Below are 24,804 nucleotides of genomic sequence, written 5' to 3'. Positions count from 1 at the left end.
GTATTACTTTGGCTTAACTACGAACATAACAACATTAGTGGTAACACAATTATAGAATTATAATATTTTTTCTCAAAGCTTTATAGCTATTTCCATAATATTTTGTGGCTAGTCAGTCTTTAATAGAAGAAGACAAGGCTATTCTTTGTTTTCTCTATAGAAGTAATTTTGTTTATTTTTTTTTCTGGTCCACTTTTAAGTTTAACATTTTGGAATAGATATAGATATATATGTATTTTGCATTATAATTAAGCTTTAAACATGGTATATTCTTTTACTTATCTTGATATGCCTATTTCCCTGCCCTGGGAACAAATCTGGGTATCGAACAGTTTGGCACATTTTCTTGGTTGTTCTCTGATTGCTTAGAGTCAGGTCATACCCATGCTTTAGCTACTGCACTGGATGACTGAATTTCTAATGCTATTTCCGTCTTTTGAGCTGCAGTTTCATTAAATTTATGTATTATTTATTGTAGAAGCAAATAAAAGTTTATATTTGTAGGTAAATGGCATAAGTTTTAGTGGAATGTGGAGGTCATAATACAAATGTTTAGTTGATATAGATCTTTACTCTAAATAATGATGAAATTTTTTGATGTTAAGTTGCCTTCCTGCTTTCCTTCCCTCTTCTTTTCTTTCTTTTTGATTGGTATTTTTGGCTCTAAAATTTATTTTTTTGGCAAAATCTTATATGAATTGATACAGAGATGAAGGATACACACACACACACACACACACACATAAATGTCTATATAAACTCTGCTAAATAAATAATCATAAAATCTCTGTTTCTCCAATCAATTCAAAATATTTTAAGAACGCTGCTTTCATTGAATTAAACTTAATTCTTCTCACTTATTTATTAAGCAGCATTCCTTTGTCATGCGGTGAGTATAGCCTTGTTCTTCCTATAAGTAATTGTGTTTTATAAATTTGTAAGCAACCAGAGTGATTTCAGAATTTGTTAAAGATTTACAAAAAATTGACATGATCTTAACCACATTCTGCTATTGCCAATATGCCCTTTAGAGTGATGATTTTACTAAAAGATTTGTCTAACTCCTTCACATTCCTACAATAATGGCCTTATTATTATACTACAAAAGATGACATCTTCCAATAAAAATGTCTAACTCTATAACAATATTCCATGAATTCACTTATTACACAATATTAACAAACTACTTAAAGAATGAATCAAAACCATATAAGATATTATTTCTCATGTATTGGATAAAATAATACGATGAAGTAAATTAAATCTAATAGTGTTAAAATATTCAAAGCCTTTCTAATGATAAAAACTTTAAATATAAAATATCCTACTTCAAAAATGCTTTCAGAGATGTTATAAATGGTGAGAGGATTACATATCATATATAGTTTTCTGTTTATGAATTTGATTACAGCAATGGAACAGTGTAATATTAAATTTAAAAAAATGCATATCAATTGAAGATATAAATTAACCTCAAATTTGGGTTGTAAATAATTTTATATTTAGCTTTCAGTTTTCTTTATGTGTTTTTATATACTTTCAGGAAAATAATTATCATATACAAATATACAGATCTGAGTCTTTATCTAATATGTCTTAATCTCAAGAGATCTAAAACCCCTCCATTTTCTTCTTTCCTTCCTTCCTTCTTTCCTTTCTTGGTATAAAAGTTAATTGTTGGCAATATTTTATCAGAACTTATATTGTGAATGAAGGATGAAAGATATATACATATACACACACACACACATATAGTGATGAGCCAACTTGGAATAAATATTTCCATATTTCTATGAAAAATTATGAATGAATTTAACTATAGTATGTAATTCCTTAACATTTTTCATAATATAAAGTATATGTACTTACAACTTTATATTGTGAACTTAATTGTTTAATATCTACCTTAACGCATGGAAGAGTTTTTATGTTATTATAAAGTATACTTTAATAAGTGTGATAAAGGAGCATTACATGGTGTTAAGGAATTATGTTAATGTAATGGGCTTTATGAATTCACAAATTAGCTGAGCACTGAGAGTGATTGGAATTAGATAGGCAAATCCCTTGAGGGGAGTAGGGGATTGATGTGTAAACGATTATTTCTAAGAGTGAGTATAGCATGCCTATGCCCCTGTAGCATGAGGGAACATAGTTAAGTACGAGGATTGTAAGAAGCCTATCTATGGTAATGATCCTGAATGTGAACAAGGAATGATTTGAGGCTACTAACAAGGCTAAAGCCAAATATGTAACAGTCAGCATATTATAGCAGGCTGTCCGGCGAGCCGGCCCTCCGCCCGCGCCGCGGGGTGGGCAAGCGCCCCGCGGGGGTCTTGGGCTCCCAGCCCACTGCCCGGCCTCCCTGCCACATGCTATGCGTCATCCGGGGACGCCCCTCGCCGAGAGAGACCCTCAATCACAAGTCACCCGCCCTCCCCACCCTCCTCGCCGTGCCTTGCAACAGCGCCCCCGAACCTCCCTCCCGATCTCCGTGCAGTAACCCCCGCCCCTCGCTGGGAAGAACGCAGTGACTCCAAGAGCCGTGGCGGCTCTTTGAGCCCAAGGGGCGAGCGAGGCAGCCATTGGCGGAAGCCGCTGCCTCCGGCTGTCAATCCCGTGGCCCGGCCCCGCCCCACCGGCGGAGCGTGGCAGGACGCAGGGCCGCGGGGACTGTCGGGACGGCTCCAAGATGGCCGCGCGCTTGGGGTCCGCACCGTCTGGCGGCCCCAAGCTCCGTTCACTGCCACCGCTGCTGACCGGAGACGCTGGTCGGGCCGGCGACTCCGGGGGCTGTCCCCGCGTGGCGGGAGGCCGCCATGGCGACCCTGGAAAACCTGGCGAAAGCCTTCGAGTCCCACAAGTCTTTCCAGCAGTCGCTGCCGAGGCCTCAGCCCCCTCAGCCGGCACCGCAGCCGCCGCCGCATCGCCCCCCTCAGCCGAAACAGCCGCCTCAGACGGTACCGCCACCGATGCCGCCCCAGCCCCCTCAGCTGGCACCGCAGCCTCAACCGTCACCGCCGCCCGCCCAGCCCCCTCAGCCGGCACTGGAGCCGCCGCCGCTTCAGCCCCTTAGGCCGGTACCGCCGCCGATACCGCCTCAGCCCCCTCAGCCGGCACCGCAGCCGCCGCCTCGGCCGCCTCAGTCCCGTCAGCCGGCACCGCCGCCTCGGCCGCCTCAGCCCCGTCAGCCGGCAACGCAGCCGCCGCCGCCTCGGCCCCCTCAGCCGGAACAGCCGCCTCAGCCGTCACCTCAGCCTCTACCGCCACCGCCGCCAGCCCAGCCCCCTCAGCCGACACTGGAGCCGCCGCCGCTTCAGCCCCTTAGGCCGGTACCGCCGCCGATACCGCCTCAGCCCCCTCAGCCGGCACCGCAGCCGCCGCCTCGGCCGCCTCAGTCCCGTCAGCCGGCACCGCCGCCTCGGCCGCCTCAGCCCCGTCAGCCGGCAACGCAGCCGCCGCCGCCTCGGCCCCCTCAGCCGGAACAGCCGCCTCAGCCGTCACCTCAGCCTCTACCGCCACCGCCGCCAGCCCAGCCCCCTCAGCCGACACTGGAGCCGCCGCCGCTTCAGCCCCTTCAGCCGGCACCGCAGCCGCCGCCGCTTCAGCTCCTTCGGCCGGTACCGCCGCCGATGCCGCCTCAGCCGGAACAGCCGCCTCAGCCGGTACCGCAGCCGCCGCCGCCTCGGCCCCCTCAGCCGGCACCACCGCTGCCTCAGCCCCCTCAGCCGGTACCGCCACTGCTGCCGCCTCGGCCCCCTCAGCCGGAACAGCCGCCTCAGCCCCTTCAGCCGGCACCGCAGCCTCAACCGCCACCGCCGCCCGCCCAGCTGTGGGTCAGGAGCCGCTGCACAGACGGTGAGTCCCTGCAGGCCCCTCCCCAACCCTGCACGGGTCTCCGTCCCTCCCTCGGCCTCCCACGAAGGCCCCGATGCTGTCCGGGCCCCACGCCTCTTCTTTCCCGGCTGCGAAACTCGGGAAGGAACGGGGCTGTGTTGTGATCCGAGGCCGCGCGTCCCGTTCGGCTTCCTCTGGGCCACTCCCCACCCCTCTCCTCGTCCGGGCCAGGTGTAACGTTTTGTCTTCCCTTTTCAACTGACGGCTTAAAACAGTGTTTCAGATAACTGTCAAAACACTGTGCATGCAAAATACTAGGTCAACTTAAGGGAAGGAGTAGGAGAGAAGGGGGAAAGGAACGAAGTTCACCGGTCACTTCTGTGGGGGTGGGTTAAGTGGTCACAGTGGTGAACGCGTAACTGCTACATGGCCCCGTGCGCTTACCACCATAGTCTTTACTGTTACTAACCCCGAACAGCCCTGGTGTTAAGGAGGCATGACCACAGAACATTTGCTCTTTGAGCTTAATTTTACACAAACAGTAAGTTTTCCACGGAATCAAGACAGGCAGTAAACGCCAGCTGCAGAGGACAGCTTGTGCAGGGCTGGGAAACAGCACGGCATGATCAGAACTTTAGTTTGACTGGCTTGAAATGTAGAGGGAAAGGGAAACTTCACACTGATGAATCAGAGAGGAGATAGCTGTTTTTTATTAAACTAAAATGGTTGAATGAGCCTTGTTGGTTAATGATTTGCCTTAGCAATGTGAATTTGGATTCTGCAAGTATTTTATAAGTTATGTAAGAAGCTTGTTTTAAAATTTCAGAACTCTTAAGGTATTAGAAGTTGTTTTATTTTATAAGAATTTTTTAAAAAGTGTTTATTTAACTCAATTAGAACAGAGTTCCTTTAACATAGGAGACTTTATTATCTCATGTATTAATACCCTCTAGAGGTACACAATGAAAAATGTGATTTATAAACAGATACATACAGACACAAGGAAAACAGAGCATGTAGCTTCAGTAACAGTTTAAGAGAAAAGTCAGAAACAGAAATTTTCCCTGGTCAAACTATCAAAAAAAGCACCTGGGGCTTATATCCCTTAATTGATTTGAGCTCTAAATGGACAAATACACATTTTTTAAAAAAAAATTGCTAAGAACAAGATTGTTTTTCACGTTGAGTAATAACTTTGAAGTTTAAATAAATACCAACAATGGAGCTATGAGGGAGGAAAAATATAAAATACTGATTTTTTTTTTATTTCACCGTAAGGTGCATTCTTAAATACATAGGAGAGAACTGTCATGATCTGTGCAACTCGCTTGCAAATAGTTCAACAGTATTAACAATGATTGAGTTTAGGTGGTGGGCATATGGGAATTTATCATCCTATTAAACAGTTTTCTGTACTTCTGAGACTTATAATAAAACATTGGAAGGAACCTGTTAGACATAATGCTCTATGTAAAGTAATTTGTTCCCTTTGTGAAATTCTAGGAAGGTTAAAATGCATGTTCATAACATCAAGAAAATCACAAGCATTTACGATGTAATCAGAACTACCTGAGGATCTGTGAAACTTGGTGAGTTGGTGAATTTTTTAAAATGTCTTAAAACATTTTGTTTTTACAAAGATTACAGGAGTAAGAGAAGATAAATCTTAATCAACTCTTAATATTTTTTTCCTGGTTGAGGTGATATAATTAAATGTGGGGAAAAAAAGGTAAATTCTAAAAGGAGACACTACCTTGATGGTTTTCTATGGAGGAAACTCAAGCGGGAGGAAGTTTAATTTAAAAACATAAATTACTGCTCTTTATAATACATTCTAAGTTGTCATTCTTTTGAATGCCTTCCTTTCCAGACAGATGTGTTATTCTGGGAGATCATCAGGACTTCTGGGTATTTGGAGGTATTGACCTAACGAGTGGAACTGCTGATTTATAAGAAGTTGTCCAGAATTTTGGAAAACTGATTAGTAGAGGTAAATAATGTTTCCTTGGCAAGTGATGACAGAAAGTGACTTCAGTGAATTTTCCTTAGTTTTTAGGCAGGTGTACCTAACCATGTATGTTAACAATGATTACAGGCTGGAGACCGAGAAGAACTGCCATTTTTGCCAGCTGGGATGCAGAAAAATTTGGACTTCTGGGTTTCACAAATGGACTGAGGTAACTAAGACAGTAAACGTATCTTCTTGGTCAACATGTATCTCAGGGTAATCACAGATGTGTTCCATTACCTGATACTGTTTTAATTTGGATAAAAACAAGAAAATTTAAGAAATAGAGTTTGGTTTTGCTTTTACATCAGTTTGGCAAAACAGAACAACCTCTTAATTACTAAGCACAAACCAATTTTTTCATTAATTTTAAAATATTTTAGTTTCTATTTATATTTGTTTTGTGATAAGTAAGTAAAATCTGTAAGCTCAGAAAATAGTCAAACCTAGGAAGCTGCTTCTGACAAGTGAATTAGCTTATTGAAAATCTGATTTAGATCCTTGGCATTAATTTTCAATTTTTTACAGTTTCCTTGGATTTCTTCTATCCAGGAAAACAACATGCTCTTTTAAGATGACTATACTCTGATTATAGTCTCTCCTTTATGGATTCCACACTAAATTGTAACCATAGGTATATTTTACCATTTACAAAAGTGCCTGGTTGGGAAGTATAGTACAATGATTTTGTAAATTGAATTACTCTAAAATTTCAAGGATTTATTTTTAATTCAATTATGATTAATTTTCATTTGTCACTGGCTCTTAATGCTTTATTTTAAAGTGACTCTCATAGACCCCCTTCTCTCATCTTCTTCCCTTAGGCTCTCTGTCCAGTAACTCTAAGTTCTTACATGTTCAAGGTAGGCTTGTGTATTTTTTTAAAGGCAGGTGCACCAAAAAGCACTTTCCTGTGACTATCCTCTCATTTGTTCATCATTTATGAGTTCAAATTTTATAGAATTGATTTAAAGAATGTCATATCTTTCTTATTATTGTGTCTGGTTTTTAAAATGCTTTCCTTCTGACTCATTTCTGCATACTTTAAAATAATAATATGAATCAAATAAGTATGGGAATAAAATCACAGTTACTTGTATCACATTTGATTCCATTTATATGGCAAAGTCTTATTATTATGTTGGTGTTATGAACATGCATTTCATAATACACTTATTTAGATGAATCAGATCTTATTCATTAAGGTCATCTACTTTTAGAAATGTGTAATTTCTTGTGAATACATGTATATAGAAATACATGTGTCTTTCTATAATTTAAGCAGCTTAAAATACAGATAAAATAAATCCAAGATACAAGATAATATGCCTTGCATTAATTTAAATTCATGTGAGTTAAAAGACAATTTGAATATTGTTTCCCATTTTCTACTATCTTGATCATATTCAGCAGCACATTTACCTTTACATATAGTTAAGGAATCTTTTTTATTTCTACTGTAGCTCTGTCATAATGGAAACTCTGCAGCAGAATCAGCTGTCATCTATCCCATGTGGCCAAGTGCAGAGGTGAGAATTCTCATTTGTGGGATGACCACTCACAGCTTTAAATGTTTTTACTGTAACTGCTTTTATAAGGTAGCAAGCTAGAGAGAGAGAGAGAAACAGAGAGAAGAAAAGAGTTCTCTCTGCATATTCCCATGTGTGTGATGGCATTAGTCTTCTTCTGCTGTATTTTTCTAGAATGTGTGTGCGTGTGTGCATGTATGTGTGAGAAATGTCTTTGTCCTAATAGCCACTCTTCCCTCCCTCTAGTTTTTTCTCTATCCTCCCCTCCTATATTTTTCTTTTTCATCAATATCTTCTCTTTCAAAAAATTCTTGATAAATCTAATTTCCAACTTCCTCACTTTTAATATGGTAAAGTTACTTGGATCCCCAACATCAAGTGATCTCATACTTTAATGTCTGTAAGGATTGCCAGGGACACCTTTTAAAAATACAGATTTCCAGGCCTTACTTTGAGCAGTCCTCTTCCAGTAGATCCAGGGTGATGCTGAGCATCTCGAGCCTTCCCCCTTCATATTATGGTGCAGGGGATCAGGGGCAGTTTTCCTCTGGGTCTCCCTGCTGCTGCTATGAACAGTGGCTACAGCATCACTAATATTTTTCTTTCTTGTTTTAATTGCATTAATATTATCAACCAGTTAATAGTATTTTCTTAAAATTATGGTCAAAAGCATAGGTGTTTGATTTATAATGGCACCTGCAAACCACTCTTTTACTGAATTAATTTGTTTTGCTTGTATTTCCACAATTGTAAACACTGTGAGTTAAGTGACTGCTTTGCTTCAACTACAGGAGAATGTGAAAAGACTCCAGGAGAGAGAGGTTGCATATATCAATGCAGACTCATACACAGAAGGTAAATTTTATTTCAGATTGTCATTAAATAGTATACCAGTATTTAAGTCTATCAACTCCAACTCATAAACTAGGATTATCCTCTTTCTATGAGATGCCTCAATAATACCTCCATTTCTCCATTTTACCCGAGAGAACATTATTATGATTCAAATGAATCAATATGATTCATAACTAAGCTATTGATCCTAAGTTCTTTAGTATATTTACCATTTGCCTATCTTGGATTACTACTTAAAACTTTAGTATTTTTGACATTCTTCCTGTGGAGCTATTTTTAAAAGTTGGGCTAAAATATTTCATACAGAAATAGTTCCTGTATGTATTGGAACAACTCTGAAATAAGCACCCACTACAGACTTCCTTTTGACCCTGACATGTGGCATGTGCATCTGTAGGCTTTCATCATATTATGGTTATTTCTAGGTAAGTGTCAGAGGACACATGTTAGTTACTGACATGCTCTAGCCTAAAGTCTTGATATTGAATTGAATGAATGAATAAAAACATGAACATTATGGCCTTACCACTTCCTTTGCCAAAGACCCCTAGGTACTGCTGCCATAATGAGCAATGACCCTTACTGTTACTGCAGGAGCTGCAGCCTTAGCAGCAGAGTCCGCTTCTGCAGTCTCCTATCCTGAGTGTGTGCTGCAGCCTCTCTGGCTCCTGAAGAGTTATTTCCACCTTGTGTTTTAGTTTTAGTCAGACTGTCTGCCTGTCTGTCTATTTATCTCCCTACCTATCTGTCTATTCTAAAATTTTATTTATTTCTTTTTACTGAAGTACATTTGATTTGTAATATTAGTTTCAGGTGTACAGCAAAGTTACTCAGTTGTATACATATACATATACATATACATATACATATACATATACATATACATATACATAGTTTTTAGATTCTTTTCCATTATAGGTTATTATAAGATACTGAATATAATTCCCTGTGCTATACAGTAGGTCCTTGTTGGTTATCTGTTTCATATATAATAGTGTATATCTGTTAATCCTGAACTCCTAACATATCTCTTCCCTTCCCCCTTTCCCCTTGGGTAACCATAGTTTCTTTTCTATTTCATGAGTCTATTTCTGGTTTGTAAATAAGTTCATTTGTATCTTTTTTTGTTTGTTTACATTCCACATATAAGTGATAGAATTTGATATTTGCCTTTCTCTGTCTGACATACTTCACTGAATATGATAATCTGTAGGGTCCACCCTATTTTTAATTCTCCAGGAATGATGCCTTCAATTTGAAATCTGTTATATATTGTTTATAATTAGAAAATAAAGTTAGAATTAAATACAGGTTTGTAGTCCATTTGGAGGTATTAAAATTCTCTCTTATTTATTTTGCAGGCAATTATACTCTCAGAGTTGACTGTACACCCCTTCTTTTCCAGTTGGTATATAAACTGACAAAAGAGGTATGTAAATAGATCTGTCTTAATGATTTCTGATGAGTAGATAAATCAATAACTTTTGTTTTCTAAATTACTAATATTTAAACTGGTGACAGACATAGCTGATTTGTATAAACAAGAAATCAGAACGAGCTTTAATACACTACTTATGTGACATAACTATGAGAACAGTAGTGCTAGTCTCTGTTCTAATAATAGTTCCTAATAATTGTATACATTTGTTAAAATGTGCAGGGTCTATTGTTTCATGGGGCAGAGTCTCTTTGATATAACAGAAAGAATACTGAGCTGGGTTGGGGAAGCCTTGGCTGTGAAGATTGCCTTGGCTATTCATTCATTCATTCAGGAAGTATTTATTGTGTGGTTACTATGTATCAGGTCCTATGAAAGGAACTCTAGCAGCAACAGTGATAAAAGGACAAGGCTACTGAATCCAAATACTTTGTAATCTAGAGAGGCCACAGACCTGTAAATGAGGACTCATACTTCACTTGAATATTGGATACTATATACAGTGGAGGACAGTTGCAGAAGAGAGAAGTTAAAATCCTGGGGTAGCTGGTGAGTTTGGAAAGCATTAGAAGGTGTTTAGAGAAGGATTAGTTGTTAAGATGTAAAATGGAAGGATGTGAAAGTGGGGAGAATGTCTCTCCTCGGAGGACACAGGACCTAATAAAGATGTGGATGTGTGAAAGAACATTTCCTGACCTCTGGGTAATGCAACATAACCTCAATGTAAGGTGTTGGTGAAAAAGCTGGTATGAAACGGGGCCTGACACATAGGCCTAAATGTTCATAAATCTGGTGATGGTGAAATTAAAGAATCTTTAACAAGGTTGTACATTATCATTTTTATTCATTAGAAAAATTACTCTGTATCAGTGCAATGAATACGTTAAACTGTAGTAAGTCTAAAAGCAAAATGGAAATAATTCCACATACTTATTTAGCACACAGGAATTTATAAATACTAGTTATTGATGTAGAAAGTACTCTGAAAATGCTACTGCACTCTGAATCTCTAAAAATTATGTGATCTACTCATTGAGTATATGTGTGCTTCATTTAAATAACCCCCATTATAGAATTTAACTGTAGAAATGTTTCTTTCAAGTAGGTATCACTTAGATGACAGTGGGAAGTAGATGTCACATCTCTGTGGTCCTGTTTCCAAATCGCCCTTCATCTTGCCCTGTCCTTTTCACTGTTAGTGTCTTTAACATCTCATCCTCCCAAGTGAGCATCCTCCCATGCCCATCACAACTCCCACCATACTGGGAAGCTTAGGTCCTTGATCCTTTTATTGAAATGTCCCATAAAAACATCTAAAAGCACGCTGAAAAGACAGCCCTTGTTGGGGAATCCTTCTCAGGAGATACATTTACTCTCTGTCCTACAGAGGAGGCTCCTGCCTTTATAGGAGCTGTAGTAAGAATTTTAGGGCCAAGAAGGAGAAGCTTAGGTCTATCCCCTTTGTACATTTATTTAATAAGTATTAAATGTGTAAGTGGTTACCATAGTGACAGGATAAATCAAACATAGTTTCTGCTATTAGTGTGTTACCTGTGTAGCCAGGAGAGACTATGATCAAGAATTTTCAAATCCAAGACAGAGATTAAAATCACCAAAGCGAATACAGATAAAAGTGTGGGAAGCAAAAAATAAGTATCTTAGTTTATTATTTTACATGTTGGAATTAAACAGCCTGCTTAATGGGAAATTGCAAATTTTTTTCCCATTTTAAAGCCTCTTTTATGTTAATTTGAATTTAATTTTCATGCCACTTAAGATACAATATATTTGTTTTTCAGAGTTTTTGTTTTAGATAGATTTTAACAGTTTAACTGGGAAATTAAAATGTATATTTAGAAGTTACATTATCAGGATGAACTAATTAATTGTCCAGAAGAGAAGAGTGAGATTTTATAATCTTGTTTGATTTGATTGTCAGTGGAAGAATCAGACATCATTCATCTGGAGAAATGCTATTGGTTGCTGAGGGCTCAATCCCGAACTGGATGATTTGATTTAGAGACATTTGGCCCATTGGCTTCACCACCAATTCGTCCATCTCTGAGTGAAGATGGGAATCCTTCTATTTTCTACAAATGTTCTTTGTTAAACACGTGATCCTTGTTCCACCTTTGGAGCCTTGTGTAAGTCGGTTTACCTTTCTGCACTTGAATATTCTCATATATAAAATCAGTTTGACCAAGACAATCATTATGTAAGTGTGCTCCAGTGCGGTGACTCAGCATCTGGTGCAGGGTCAGGGTGGTGGACACTGAATAGGAAAAGCTCTAGCTTCCACACATGACCCCACCTCTTCCTCAGCTGAGGAGTGTATATTGTATTTCTTTTATATAGAAAAAGGTTCCACTGCTGTATCCTTCCCCCACCCTTAAAAAATTAAGAAACCACTAGACCATCTCTAAGGTCCCCACTTAGCTCTAAACTTTTCACTACTATATATATATTTATTTATTTATTTTAAATGAGGTTTACAAGGAGCAGTTGTGGGTAATAATCACAAAAACTGTATTTGAAATCTGAAAGCTTGGGTTTTTCTTCTGATTCAGACCTTTTTAAAAAAATTTCTTACTTTTAGCAAGTCACTTAACTACTTCTTAGCTTCAGTTTTCTGCTCTTTGAGGGCACAGAATTAGATTCTTGAAATAGTCTGTATTCTTCAGGTTTCTAGTGTGTTTTAGAAATATTTATTTGTTAGGGGAGCTAGAACAGACAGGGTTTCCACTTCAGCAGTGCAGTTATGTTTTTACCTTTTTATAATTAGAGATTGAGAAATCATTTCATTTGAAAATAAAATGATTCCATTTATTTTTTATGAAAAGTTTAAAAACCACAGGATTAGATTATAAATTGCCCTTTATTTCTGAAATTTAATATATTTAGTTATACAGATTAAGTGGTACAATGAAGACTGCAGTACAGAATTTCTGTCTCTTATAATATAGTGTGTTAGTTTTCTTTGCTTCATGAAGGAGCTGTATGAAGCTCATTAATAACAACACAGTATATCTTTGATAGAGTTCAACTTTTCTTCTTCCTTTTTCCTTTTTCTTCTTAGTCTTTCCAAATTAGGATAATTGTGGTCTCTGACTTTTTTCCAGTTAAATTTTTAAAATACATTTTTATTTTTTACATTCTACAATCACTTTTGACTTTTGGAATTAATATAAGATAAAGATAGGTATGCAGACAAAACCAAACACTAAATGATAGTATTTTCTTCTAGGAAGTTAAATTTTGGTTATAATTATGCCAGGGGGAAAAAATAAACTTCCTAAGACAGTGGAAAATACTGATAACTTTTAAAAACTAAATCAGTTTATGCGAGTTATGCCTCCTTTCATAAGCATGTCATTATTAACAGGAAGTTTGTTGGCTGTGATTTATTCTGTCTGTCTTCCTATTTTACAGGTTTATTTAATGCTTTTGGTGAAAATCATGACAGCCACATAGATTTTAAGGAGATATCCTGTGGGCTAACAGCTTGTTGCAGAGGACCTCTGGCTGAAAGACAGAAATGTAAGTGTGTTAAACATCACAAAATTTGGAAGCTATACAGAGAAAAAAATAGCATCCATTCATGTAAAAAATCATCTGATTAAGGCTTGAATTTTCATCCCTTTTGCAAATAGCAATCTCTTGCTGAGGTTTTACTGAGGTCAGTGTAAATGTTCAGTCATCTATTCTTTTTTACTGTCGAGTAATTTAAGATCTTTGTTATTAATAATGGTTGATTTTCCAGATAAATGTACAGTTCATGATAAATGAACTACATCAATCATGATGTGTTTGAAAATGTTAAGCATATAGAAAATATTTTCTGGTAGTCTATATAGAAAATTTGTCTTGCTTAACTTGAATTCCAACTTATTTTCTATCACTGTGTATATTGATATTTTATTAGCAAAATTAAATTTATGATAAAACAATTTTATTAAATACTAAATTTATCTTTTATACCTAGCTAAAATATTATGGCATAATTTATAAGCATATTACATTCCTAAATCTTAACCATATTTGTTTAGGAAAATGCAGCAGTTTACATTTAATTGGAACCTAATTCTTACATATTCACTAGGGTAATTATCTCTGCATCTTTCTAAAATACAGCTTCACAAATACTGCATATTTTGGGTATGATACTTAATAGTTCAATATTCTTTAGTAATGTTGTACTGTGATGCACTTAGTTAATTTAATAGCATAAATATTACATGGGTGTGTGAAGTAGATAATTATTTAATCTTAAAAATTTAGATTTCTTTTATCTTCCCTGATAGTATACCATTACTCTAACCTGGCTTTGTGATAGATTATTTGTTCACATTAAAGTTCTGGTATTAAAGAGGCTGAAGTCTTTGTTTCTCAATTGAGGTTAATTGTTGTCTTAAATTTTTTTTTTAATTTTTTTTTTGCCAGTGGACTAGTGGAAGTTAACCAACTAGACTAACTAGCAATTTTGCTGATATTGATGTTAATTAGCAAAGTGCTGATATTTTGGATTTTTAGCTTGTTGTATATAAACTTCATTGAAGATCTGAAATTGTTCTTAGGCAAAAATATTGGGTGCACATTAATTACATTGGAGAGGCAAAATCTTTATACAGTCATCTCTCATTATCTGCTGAGGATTGGTTCTGAGACCCCCTCAGATACCAAATCCATGGATGCTCATGTCCTTATGTAAAATGGCATAGTATTTGCATATAATCTATGCACATCCTCTTGTATACTTTAAATCATCTCTAGGTTACTTGTAATACCTAATACAATGTAATTATTTGTAAGTACAATGTAAATGATATGTGAATAGTTGTCAGTGCATAGCAAATTCAAGTTTTGCTTTTGAGAACTTTCTGGGAAAATTTATATATATATATTTTTTGATCTATTGTTTATACCTGTGAATGCAGAACCAATGGATACGGGGAGCTGACTGTAGCAGCTTTTTGTTGATTCTTAATGTAGATGGAATATTTTCAGCATTGTAAGAATCAACTCTGAAGTGATCAGTTATAAATATTAGAAATTAATTTAAAAGCTTGAATTACCTTCTCAAAATCTGTGAGATATTCTATAGTAACTTGGCCCTTCTTTTTCAGTTTGCAAGAAATTTAACTTTAGATTTAGGTGAAGGATAGAGTTCTCACAGCTGGCTAATGATATAAGGAGAGAAACTTGTGAAGTGTACAGGAATTCCTACAAGTTCAAAGGACTTTAATGACACAATCTCCTCCAAATAAGAACTTAATACAGAATGTAGTTGTTTGAGGAACTAAGTAATTTCACTAGGGCAGCTTGTAATAAAATGTATTATACTTCAGAATATAAAAGTAATTTTCCTCCATAAGAGTTTCTTTTCTTTAGTTTGCTTCAAGGTATTTGATGTTGACGGTGATGGAGTTCTTTCTAGGGTTGAACTGAGAGACACGTGGTTGCACAGAGGTCTGGAAGGACAACTGCACCGATGATACCCTGGTAAAGTCTGATTGTATACATCTTCTTGCATGTAAACTTCCAACAGGAACATAGAGTGAAGAATTTTTTAAAAGAGGTTAAGAAAAAGATTTCTTACTACTTCTAGGTTCTATATTATGCTACTCAAAATATTCATAGCCAAAGATGCAAAATTGGGAAGAGAATTTGCCTTAGAAAATTTAATAAACTGAATGTATTATGTAAAAAAAAAAGAAACTACTGGAAAATTGTCATAAATTTTTAAGGCAAACAAGCAATCTATTTCTGGAATAAAAAAAAAAAAAACTTGACCGAAAAAATATTTTATACTTCAGCTACTGGCTAATAAAAATGATACCTTCTCTTTCCTAACTACTGATTTGGGTTTCTGGTTTTAAAGGAATTACTTGTGGATCTATCCAACATTGTAGAAGACACATAGAATGCACATGACACCACAAAGGTGAGTCTAGCAGAGACTAATTTATTCTTTTCTAAAAATACATTATATTCTGAAATGTATACATACCTTACATATACATACTTGAATCTCTTCTACATCATCCCTGCTAAATGCTTATTTGGACCTGTGGTTACAATAACTCCAAGTTGTCCCTAAGGAAAGCCCATTCGACCTTTAAACAACTCCATTAAGTGTTATTTACATAAAAACATTATATTTTATAAGCTAGGCATTTTGTAAAAATTAAGTAGAGACAGCCCTTGCCTTCTGTAGTTTATAATCTTTACTTCTCCCAGTTTAATACATTATGGTAAGACAAAACTTATATTGAGCAAATGAAGCCACAGAATAAAAGAACACATTGTACAATTTAATTTATATGAAGTTCTAGAACAGAGACAGAACTAATGTTAATAAGTGTTACAATAGTGATTTTGGAGATGGGTGATTTAACTGAGAAGGACCATAGAATATCTGGGATGATGGAAATTATTTTTTATCTCAATCTGGGTGGTGTATATAGTTTTTAAAATTTTTTTTTCAATAATATTGGTGAGGGTCTGTCCTAAGTTCTTTAATAGCAGCCAGAATAAGTGTACAATAGCAGAAACAAGCATGTACTTTACAAAGAATAAAGCCTTGAATTTTTTTAGTTTCACAACATTTATTAAAGATATTATAATAGGTTTGCCTTAATGTCTATGTATCCCTATGAAACTGAAGATAATCCATATATGTGAGACATTTGAGTTAATTTGACCCTTTCTATTCAAATGTTGACATGTACCAAGTTGTAGATGGTAGGACGTAGACCATAGTGGCCTTACGCAGGCTTAGAAAAATAAGTAACATTTTTTTCAATCACAAATCCAGAAGAAATCATCATAGTCTTATTAACTGACACTCAATAGAAATAAATAATAGAAATGAATTTTTCAGGGCTTGATCTTTGTTTGGCAATTCAGATAACCGTCTTCATTTACTTTTCTGCCCAAAACTAAGGTAGCCATTTCTATTTGGTATATATGAAAACAGAAACACAGGAAAGTTTCTACTAGGAAATACCTTATATAGAGATACAATTTCCATCGCCTTTCTTCTGGGTGTTTGATAAGTATGGAGGTTATCATTGCTGTCTATTTTTATATACGACCGAGTTTCTTCTTATGGCTGTACTTTTGAACATTAAAAAAAAAGATCATTTAGCTACTCCATCTCCGTGTAACCATAAAAATGAAATGGTAAAAATTTAGAATAGAATTTGGACCTTTCAACCAAACCTATTACCCATATTCACTGGTGACTAGACGGTGACAATATTACCCATTATTTTGTACCATTACATTGGTGTTAATATACTTCAATGGAAGTTGCATCATGAAAGCCAATAATTACCATCACAGTGCTTTAAAATCTTTCCTTATAATAAATGGTAATATATATTGAATGAATACATGAATATCATTAATAATAAATATTATTATATATCATTAAACAATAAATCATTAGATAATAAAAATATAATTAAGTAATAAAAGCTAAGAACATTATTATTCATCTAGGATTGTTAAGGTGATTGTTCAAAACATGAAGTAAGAAGCATTTGGTTATATTTTTGCCTGCCAAGAAATATTGTCTGCTGTATATAAATGTAATTTTTGGTACACTTTGACACCAAAAAAAAAAAATACTGCTTTACTCAACTTGTGAAAGTAATGTTAAATTTTATTTTGAGGAAATCTTAATATAGATACTCATTTATTATATATATTTAGTTTTTTTAAATCTCTTAAGAAGTCTAATAATATTGCCAGATGTTTTAAAGATCTTAGAAAATTGTTAGGATCAAAGGGCATAATCCAAAGAGTTTGGAAAAATGCTTTCAAAGTTAGTAAATAGTCCTTTTTCTCTACCCAGAACCTTTTGTGGGTTCTGTTAGTAAACTTCACCTTGAGCCAGAAGATACTGTGAGTTATTTCCCAGGTCTTACTGGAGGAAGATTTTTGGTGATAAATTGCCCACATTATGACTGACTACTTCAGAGTTTGGTTACTTTTGAACTTACTCTTGCTGGCCTACTTTCAGATGAATACATAGCATCTACATTAAATCATTAGTTTTCTTTCAGACAAATGACCATTGCAAGTTTAATAAAACAAATTTAATTCAAATAATGTAAGAAAATGAAGATTTAAGATATTCTTAAATATTGTTTCTCTTTCAGAATGGCCATCTTAACTCTAGAAGAATATCAGATCTGGAGTGTGAAAAATGTTCTTGCCAATGAGTTTTTGAATCTACTTTTCCAGGTATGTTTAAGGTAAATGACAGAGACCGAGGGCACTGGTACCAGTAGTTCTACATCTTTTCCATTATGTAGTAGTTAGACAACTAGGCTACAAAACCATATATTGTCAAAAGAACTGCATTAACCTGTACACCACCTGCAGATGGTAAGTTAGAGCGTGCCTGCTTCTCAGAGTCACAATGTGCATGATAGGAAAGTAGAGTATAGCTGATAATGTTTATCTTAATAACTCATGATAGAGCAGATTTTAGACACATAGAAAAGAATTTAAAATGAAAAAGCCATTATAATTTGCTATTTTTCTTTACTTTTTTTTTAAGACCCTCCCTAACAAGTAAGGCAGTGTGGACAGAGACATAGATCATAAGTTGGCAGCTGTAAATTTTTCACAAAGTATACCATCTTTCCAGTTAGGAGGTTATTTTAGATGCAGAGCTGTTTCTTAATTTTCTTTCTTTCTTTCTTTTTTTCTTTTTTGTAATTTAATTCTTTAGAAGGTCCAATAAAGATTGAAGGAGAAAGGAGGAAAGAAAAGCTGTCAGGGGTGAACATGAAATCATAAAACTTGCCAGATTTTAACTATTTTCCCAGTTAAAGTAGTTCTCTTTGCTCCAATTTAAAGAAACAACTTATAGTTTCCCATTTTTCATAGTTCTTCAAAAATATATGTTGATTTAATAGTATTTTACAGGGGGGAGGGGTGTGAGTAGGGACAGACTGGAAGTTCAAGATTTGTAAATACTGACAGGTATATATACAGTAGATAAACAAGCTTATACTGTATAGCACAGGGAAATATATTCAAGAATTTGTAGTAGCTCATGGTGAAAAAATATGAAAACAAATATACGTATATTCATAAAGGACTGAAAAATTGTGCTGTACACCAGAAATTGACACAACATTGTAAATGGACTATAACTCAGTTAAAAAATAAAAGATAAAACTGTTAGAACACTATAAAAAAAAGTAGTATTTTACATTTTCCTTATTTTATTCTCCTTTTCTTATGAAAGCACCCCTATGAAGATCAATAAGGCTTGATATCTTCATATCTATCATGATCCTCCATTGTGAATACAGAGTAACCTGCCTGTGGCACAACTATGTTAGAATAAATGAAAATTGAACTCTTCCTGACAACTAATAACTAATGTATATTTAAAGCATATGAAATCTGATAAGCCTGTGATGCCCATTTAAATCAATCAGTTGCTCCACTGTCAGTTATCTGCCAGGATCTAAGTTGATGTCTTTATAAAATAAAAATACATATAAAAATAATATAAACCTACTATAAACAGAAATGACTTGCTTAATTATATGAAAATTGAGCAGCTATTTTTATCTCATTTAAAATGATGCCCTCAATTACTTTGTTATCATTAATTACATAGATATTTTGACCACTTAAGTTTGTGTCTGAGTCATCTGGCAGCTCTTACATAGCAAAGCATTTTGAACTTTTATATCGCCTTTCCTATTTTCTCATGCTTATCAGGGACTTGCATAGGCACTATTTTTTCTATGACTCTATAAACAGATGTATGCCTGAAATTTTCTTTTGTGTCTCAGGGTTTCTAGCATTATATTACTGACAGATTTCTTGTTGGTTACCAATCTAATTTTTTTCTTGGTATGTATAGTCCTTTCAGTCCTTTCAAATATATATATATGTAGTCAGTTTACAATGTTGTGTCAATTTCTGGTGTGCAGCACAATGCTTCAGTCATACATGAACGTACATATATTCATTTTCATACTCTTTTTCACCTTAAGTTACTACAAAACAGCATTGGATATAGTTCCCTGTGCTATACAGTATGAACTTGTTTATAAATTGGGAGTTTGAGATTTGCAGGTACTAAATATTAACATTACATTTTATGATGCTCACTTTATCCCATATTCAGACATGCTTTTAAAACTTTATGTTCACTTAATATATAAGTAAGCAGACTTACTCTAAATTGTTTTATTTTCTGTCTGTTTCTAAAATAGAATTAGCTAATAAATTCAGTGATAAAAGCTTGAATTATACTTTTATTTTATTTGCCAAGATCCCACTCCTGGCTGACCATTTTGGGTATTTAAGTATAAAGTAAGTAAATGTCAGTAGAATTAGGAAACCATTCCTGTGGTGGTATTATTTTCAGTCCTTTCAAATAAACTCAGTTCCCAATATTTTGCAGAGGAAGCATTCTAAACATGATCAGGATCTTCTATCTTATAAGTTTGTCAGTAAGCATCAAATGTTAAACAGTTTGATAAACAGAAAAGTGCACCACACTGACCCCTACCTATATCCATGTTCTAATTCTGAAATCTGTGAATATGTTATTTTACATGGCAAAGGGTATTTTGCAGATGTATCAGGTTAAGGACTCTGAGACAGGGAGATTAGCCTGGATTATCTACATGGGCCTAGTCTAACAACAGGAGTCCTTAAAAATTGAAAATCTTTCCCAGATGTGGTCAGAAAGATATGACTTTGGAAGAAGGATTAGAAAGCTGTAAAGCTGTTAGCTTTGAAGATAGAGGAAGGGCCATGGGTAAAGAAATGTGGGTGAACACTAGAAGCCGGAAAAGACAAGGAAATATATTCTTCCTTTGACTTACAGAAGGGCATACAGCCCTGCTGACATCTTAATTTTTAGCCAAGTGATACCTGTTCCTGACTTGACCTACAGAACCATAAAATAATAAGTTTGTGTTGCTTTAAGCTGCAAAATTTGTGATAATTTGTTACAGCAGTGATAAAAATAAGTATAGGGGAGGTAATCCAAATTTATGGATTGGAGGGCTCAACATTTTAAAGATGTCAGTTCCCCTTCAACTTATTCAAAGATTTATATGTGCACATCAAAATCCCCAAAACTTAATTGTTGTTACTGTTTTTTTGTAGAACTTGACAAGCTGATTCTAAATACATAGAGAAGCTTGAAGAGCCAACAATAGCCACGATGATATTAAAGAACAATGTTAAAGAACTTATTATAAAACAATATTAAGTCTATGTGATAACTACCTAAAGTTAGACATATAGACCAATGGAACAGTATTGAATTAAACCCTGTACCATACATGAACAGTAATTTTAGATAGATTATAAATCTAATAAATTTGAAACAAAAAGCAAAGCATCTGGGGGAGGATAAAGCTCAGGTGGAATGTGTGCTTAGCATGCATAAGGTCTTGGGTTCAACTCCCAGTACCTCCATTAAAATAAATAACCTAATCCCCCACCAAAATAAAGCATCTAGAAAATAGTGTAGGAGATATTTTAATGACTTTGAAGTGGCAAAGTGTTCTTAAACAGGACACAGCACTAAACATAAAAGAAGAGTTTTAAGTTAGACTTCAGTAAAATTAAGAATTATTTTTATCAAGAGATACCATTAAGAAAGTGAAAAGCCACACGGTGGGAAAATATATTTGCTATAACTATATCCAACAAAAGACTTGTATCTAGGGCATATAGAGAACAAAAACCAGTGGAGAAAAAGGCAAAACCTCAATATTAAAATGTGCAAAAAAATTGAACAGTTGCTTCACACACAAAAAGAAAAATCCAAATAAGCTCTGAAAAGTGGCTGACCTCTTTAGTAATAATAAAAATACGTACTAAAACCACACTTGGAACACCATTAGACATCCACTAGAATAGTTAGTTGTTAAGTGATATGAAGCATTGGTGAGGGTAACATGCAATGGGGACTCTTACACATGGCCAGTGGGAATATAAATTCTTACAAATACTTTGAAAGTAGGCTTTTTGAATGAAAGTTATATATGTATATGGGTGTGTGTATATATGTACACACACCCATATACATACATACACACACACACACACTCCCTGTGTACCCTTCAGAAGCTTCTACATCTGAGCACAAAAGGACATCCAGAAAATTCTCATAATCACTATTTGTTATAGCCCCAAATAGAAAATGACCCAAACACCTGTCAACAATAAATACATAACCATAAGTGGTGGCACATGCATACAAGTTGTATACTTTAAAGCAATAAAAATAAATATACTAGTTTAAAGAAAACTCTAGTGGATGAATCTTACGTAATGTTGAGTGGAATGTAAGGGACTAAAAATTTCAAAAGCCAAAAAAACCAATCCATGGTGGCTGAATTTAGGATGGTGAATCCATCAAAGAGATGCCATAGTATCTGGGAAGAAACCCAAAGTGGAACAGCAATGTTCTGTTTCTTGACTGGATGAAGGTTACATAGATGTGTTTACTTTGTGAAAAATCACTGAGCTGTATACTTAAGATATGTTCACGTTTAAGCATGTATATTATATTTGCATTTTTTTAAAAAATGTTTGCTTGCAAAAAAAGATATCCAAAGCCTAAGTATTTATCAGTAGGAGAATGGATAAAACAAATGATAGTATATTCAAACAATGGAATAAATTCAACAATAAAAAAGAATCAACAACTGATGCAAAGATGAACCTCAAAAGCCTAATTTATACATTTCATTGTCAGGTAAATTTTAGCTCAGAAGGTAAACAAAACTATAAACAGGCATGTGCCCTGGGGGGAGGGGTGCTGAAGCCTTTGTCTCCTCAGACCTGTGCCATTACTGGCACATCTCGCAAGAAGAGAGGCAGGGCTCAGCCACAGCTACCATCTCCTCCTGTGCATAGTGCCTGAGCGGGGGCAGGGCTGAGACCTGAATCTGCACGTGGGGGCTCCACAACCTTTTAGGCAGGACTGAGACTTGTTTATAGCCTGAGGCAGAGAGGATTTTTCTACCCTGACACCTCAGAGAACTTGTGCTGCCAAGGGAAACAAGGAGCTCAGATTTGGCACAGAGCGTAGGTGGGGCTGTTCCATGGTCTTCCCTGAGCCCACCTACAGACTGTCTACCCGAGGCAGAGCAGGCTGCTGCACAGAGCAGCAGAGCGACCAGCACCAGGAGAGGGCAGGTGGGCAGCCACCCACCTTCCTGGCAGGAACACAGCACCTGACCACGGTGCTGGGACGGGGTGTGATCTGCCCACCTGCTTCCCCCCAAGCACAGCATCTGACTGGCATCAGGAGGGGGAGTGACCTGCCCAGCCACTGGATAAGAGCTCAGTTCCTGACCTAGTGTTAGGAGGGGGCACAATCTGCTGGCCAACAGCCACTGAGAGCAGCACAGATGAGGGTGCCAACAGAAGGACTATGAAACAGAAAGCTGAGTTCGTGAAGCAGGGCAAAGACACAAAGACCTCTCGATAAAATCGTTAAGGGCACACCATCTCCAGGATAAGTAGGTAACTGCTACTCCTTAAGCCATGGTGCCAGAGAGATATGAGCAATGTGAAGAAACAGAGAAACCACTCCCAATGAAAAGATCAAGAGAAATCCCCTGAAAGCATGATCAAGGAAATAGAAATTGATGGTCTATTAGATCAAGATTTCAAAAAAGAGTGATCAAAGTACTGAAGGAACTAAAAGAAATAGTGTTTAGGTATATAAAATGTATCAAAAATGAAATAGAAACTATAAAGAAGAACTAGGTAGAATTAGTAAACTCATTGGCTGAGATGAGAGCTGACCTAAAGGCTGTGCAAAGCAGACAAGAAAATACAGAAGAATAAATAAGTGACCTAGAAGACAGGACAACAGAAAGCATCCAATCAGAACAGCTGAGAGAAAAACAAATGAAAATCAAAACAATATACGGGACCTATGGGGTAATATAAACTGTGCCAATGTATGCATAATAGGAGTTCCAGAAGGGGAAAAAGAACAAAGCGGGTTGAAAAGGTATGGGAAGGACTCATGACTGAAAACTTCCCAAACCTAAAGAAGGAATCATATCCAAGCACAGGAGGCTCAGAGGGTCCCAAGCAGGAAGAACTGAAACAGACCCACACCAAGGCATATCCTAATCAAGATAGCCAGATTCAAGGATAAAGAAATGATCCTAAAGGTAGCAAGAGAAAAACAAAGAGTGAGTTACAAGGGAACCCCCATAAGGTTTTCAGCTGATTTTTCTACACTATTTACAACAGCTAAGACATGGAAACAGCCTAAAATGTCCATCAACAGATGACTGGATAAAGATGTGGGATATTTATATGATGGGATACTATTCAGCCACAAAAACTGACTACATAACGCCATTTGCAGAGATATGGATGCTCCTGAAGAATGTTATTCTAGGTGGAGCAGAGCAGAAAGAGAAAGAGGAATACCATGTGAGATCACTCATGTGTGGAATCTTAAATATATGCAAGATCTTGTGGTAACTCAAAGCAAAAAAAAAAGTGACAATGAATATATGTAAGTTCATGTATAACTGAAAAATTGTGCTCTACACTGGAATTTGTCATAACATTGTAAAATGACTATTACTCAATAAAAAATGTTTTAAAATAAGTAAAATAAAATATAACCTTTAAAATACTGTATAATGAGAGGTGTGATGTTCTAGTATCTGTTCTAAGAAGTACGTTAGACACACATAAGAATAACCAATGGTCAGAAAGATCACATGTTATCAGCTACCACCCCATGCAAATTAATGGCATTTAGCAGATATTCATATATGTGTGTAAATATATAAAATAGGTATTAGTCTATATGTAAATCAAATCAAATATTATATTATAATCTAACGTAAAATCATATCAGCAAAAGCACTTTGCTGACATAAGTGTCTTGGTGTAAACAGATTACAATTTTTTATTGAGTTGTCATAATGGGATAATATTGTGAACCAAGTGGAAATTGTAAAAAAAAAGTTATCCAAAAAAAAAACATCCTGACTACATGATAAGATGCACAGTTACTATAAGGCCTCTCCCATTATTTACTATCAGTGTCAGAAAGTCTTGGAATAAGTTAGGAGAATTAAAAACTCTAACAAGACACA

General features: G+C 36.3%; 1 protein-coding gene across 1 annotated transcript in view; it reads left to right on the top strand.

The window, feature by feature from the left end:
• LOC140693671 (uncharacterized) overlaps positions 1 to 17,969 on the top strand; it is a 70,972-nt gene extending 53,003 nt beyond the window's left edge. Inside the window, exons 2-14 of the mRNA XM_072957384.1 lie at positions 2,735 to 3,858; positions 5,341 to 5,426; positions 5,708 to 5,827; positions 5,933 to 6,014; positions 6,670 to 6,708; positions 7,309 to 7,374; positions 8,166 to 8,229; positions 9,591 to 9,658; positions 11,607 to 11,811; positions 13,097 to 13,204; positions 15,056 to 15,166; positions 15,546 to 15,608; positions 17,833 to 17,969. Of these exons, the coding sequence (XP_072813485.1) occupies positions 2,735 to 3,858; positions 5,341 to 5,349 (1,133 nt within the window). The 3' untranslated portion in view covers positions 5,350 to 5,426; positions 5,708 to 5,827; positions 5,933 to 6,014; ... (7 more) ...; positions 15,546 to 15,608; positions 17,833 to 17,969. The remainder of the gene's footprint in view (positions 1 to 2,734; positions 3,859 to 5,340; positions 5,427 to 5,707; positions 5,828 to 5,932; positions 6,015 to 6,669; positions 6,709 to 7,308; positions 7,375 to 8,165; positions 8,230 to 9,590; positions 9,659 to 11,606; positions 11,812 to 13,096; positions 13,205 to 15,055; positions 15,167 to 15,545; positions 15,609 to 17,832) is intronic.
• Positions 17,970 to 24,804: the final 6,835 nt, after the last annotated feature.

The sequence above is a fragment of the Vicugna pacos genome, unplaced genomic scaffold (assembly GCF_048564905.1).
Source record: "Vicugna pacos unplaced genomic scaffold, VicPac4 scaffold_20, whole genome shotgun sequence".
Taxonomy (NCBI): domain Eukaryota; kingdom Metazoa; phylum Chordata; class Mammalia; order Artiodactyla; family Camelidae; genus Vicugna; species Vicugna pacos.
The sequence above is the reverse complement of the archived record's forward strand: the minus strand, read 5'-3'. Positions and strand labels throughout refer to the sequence as shown.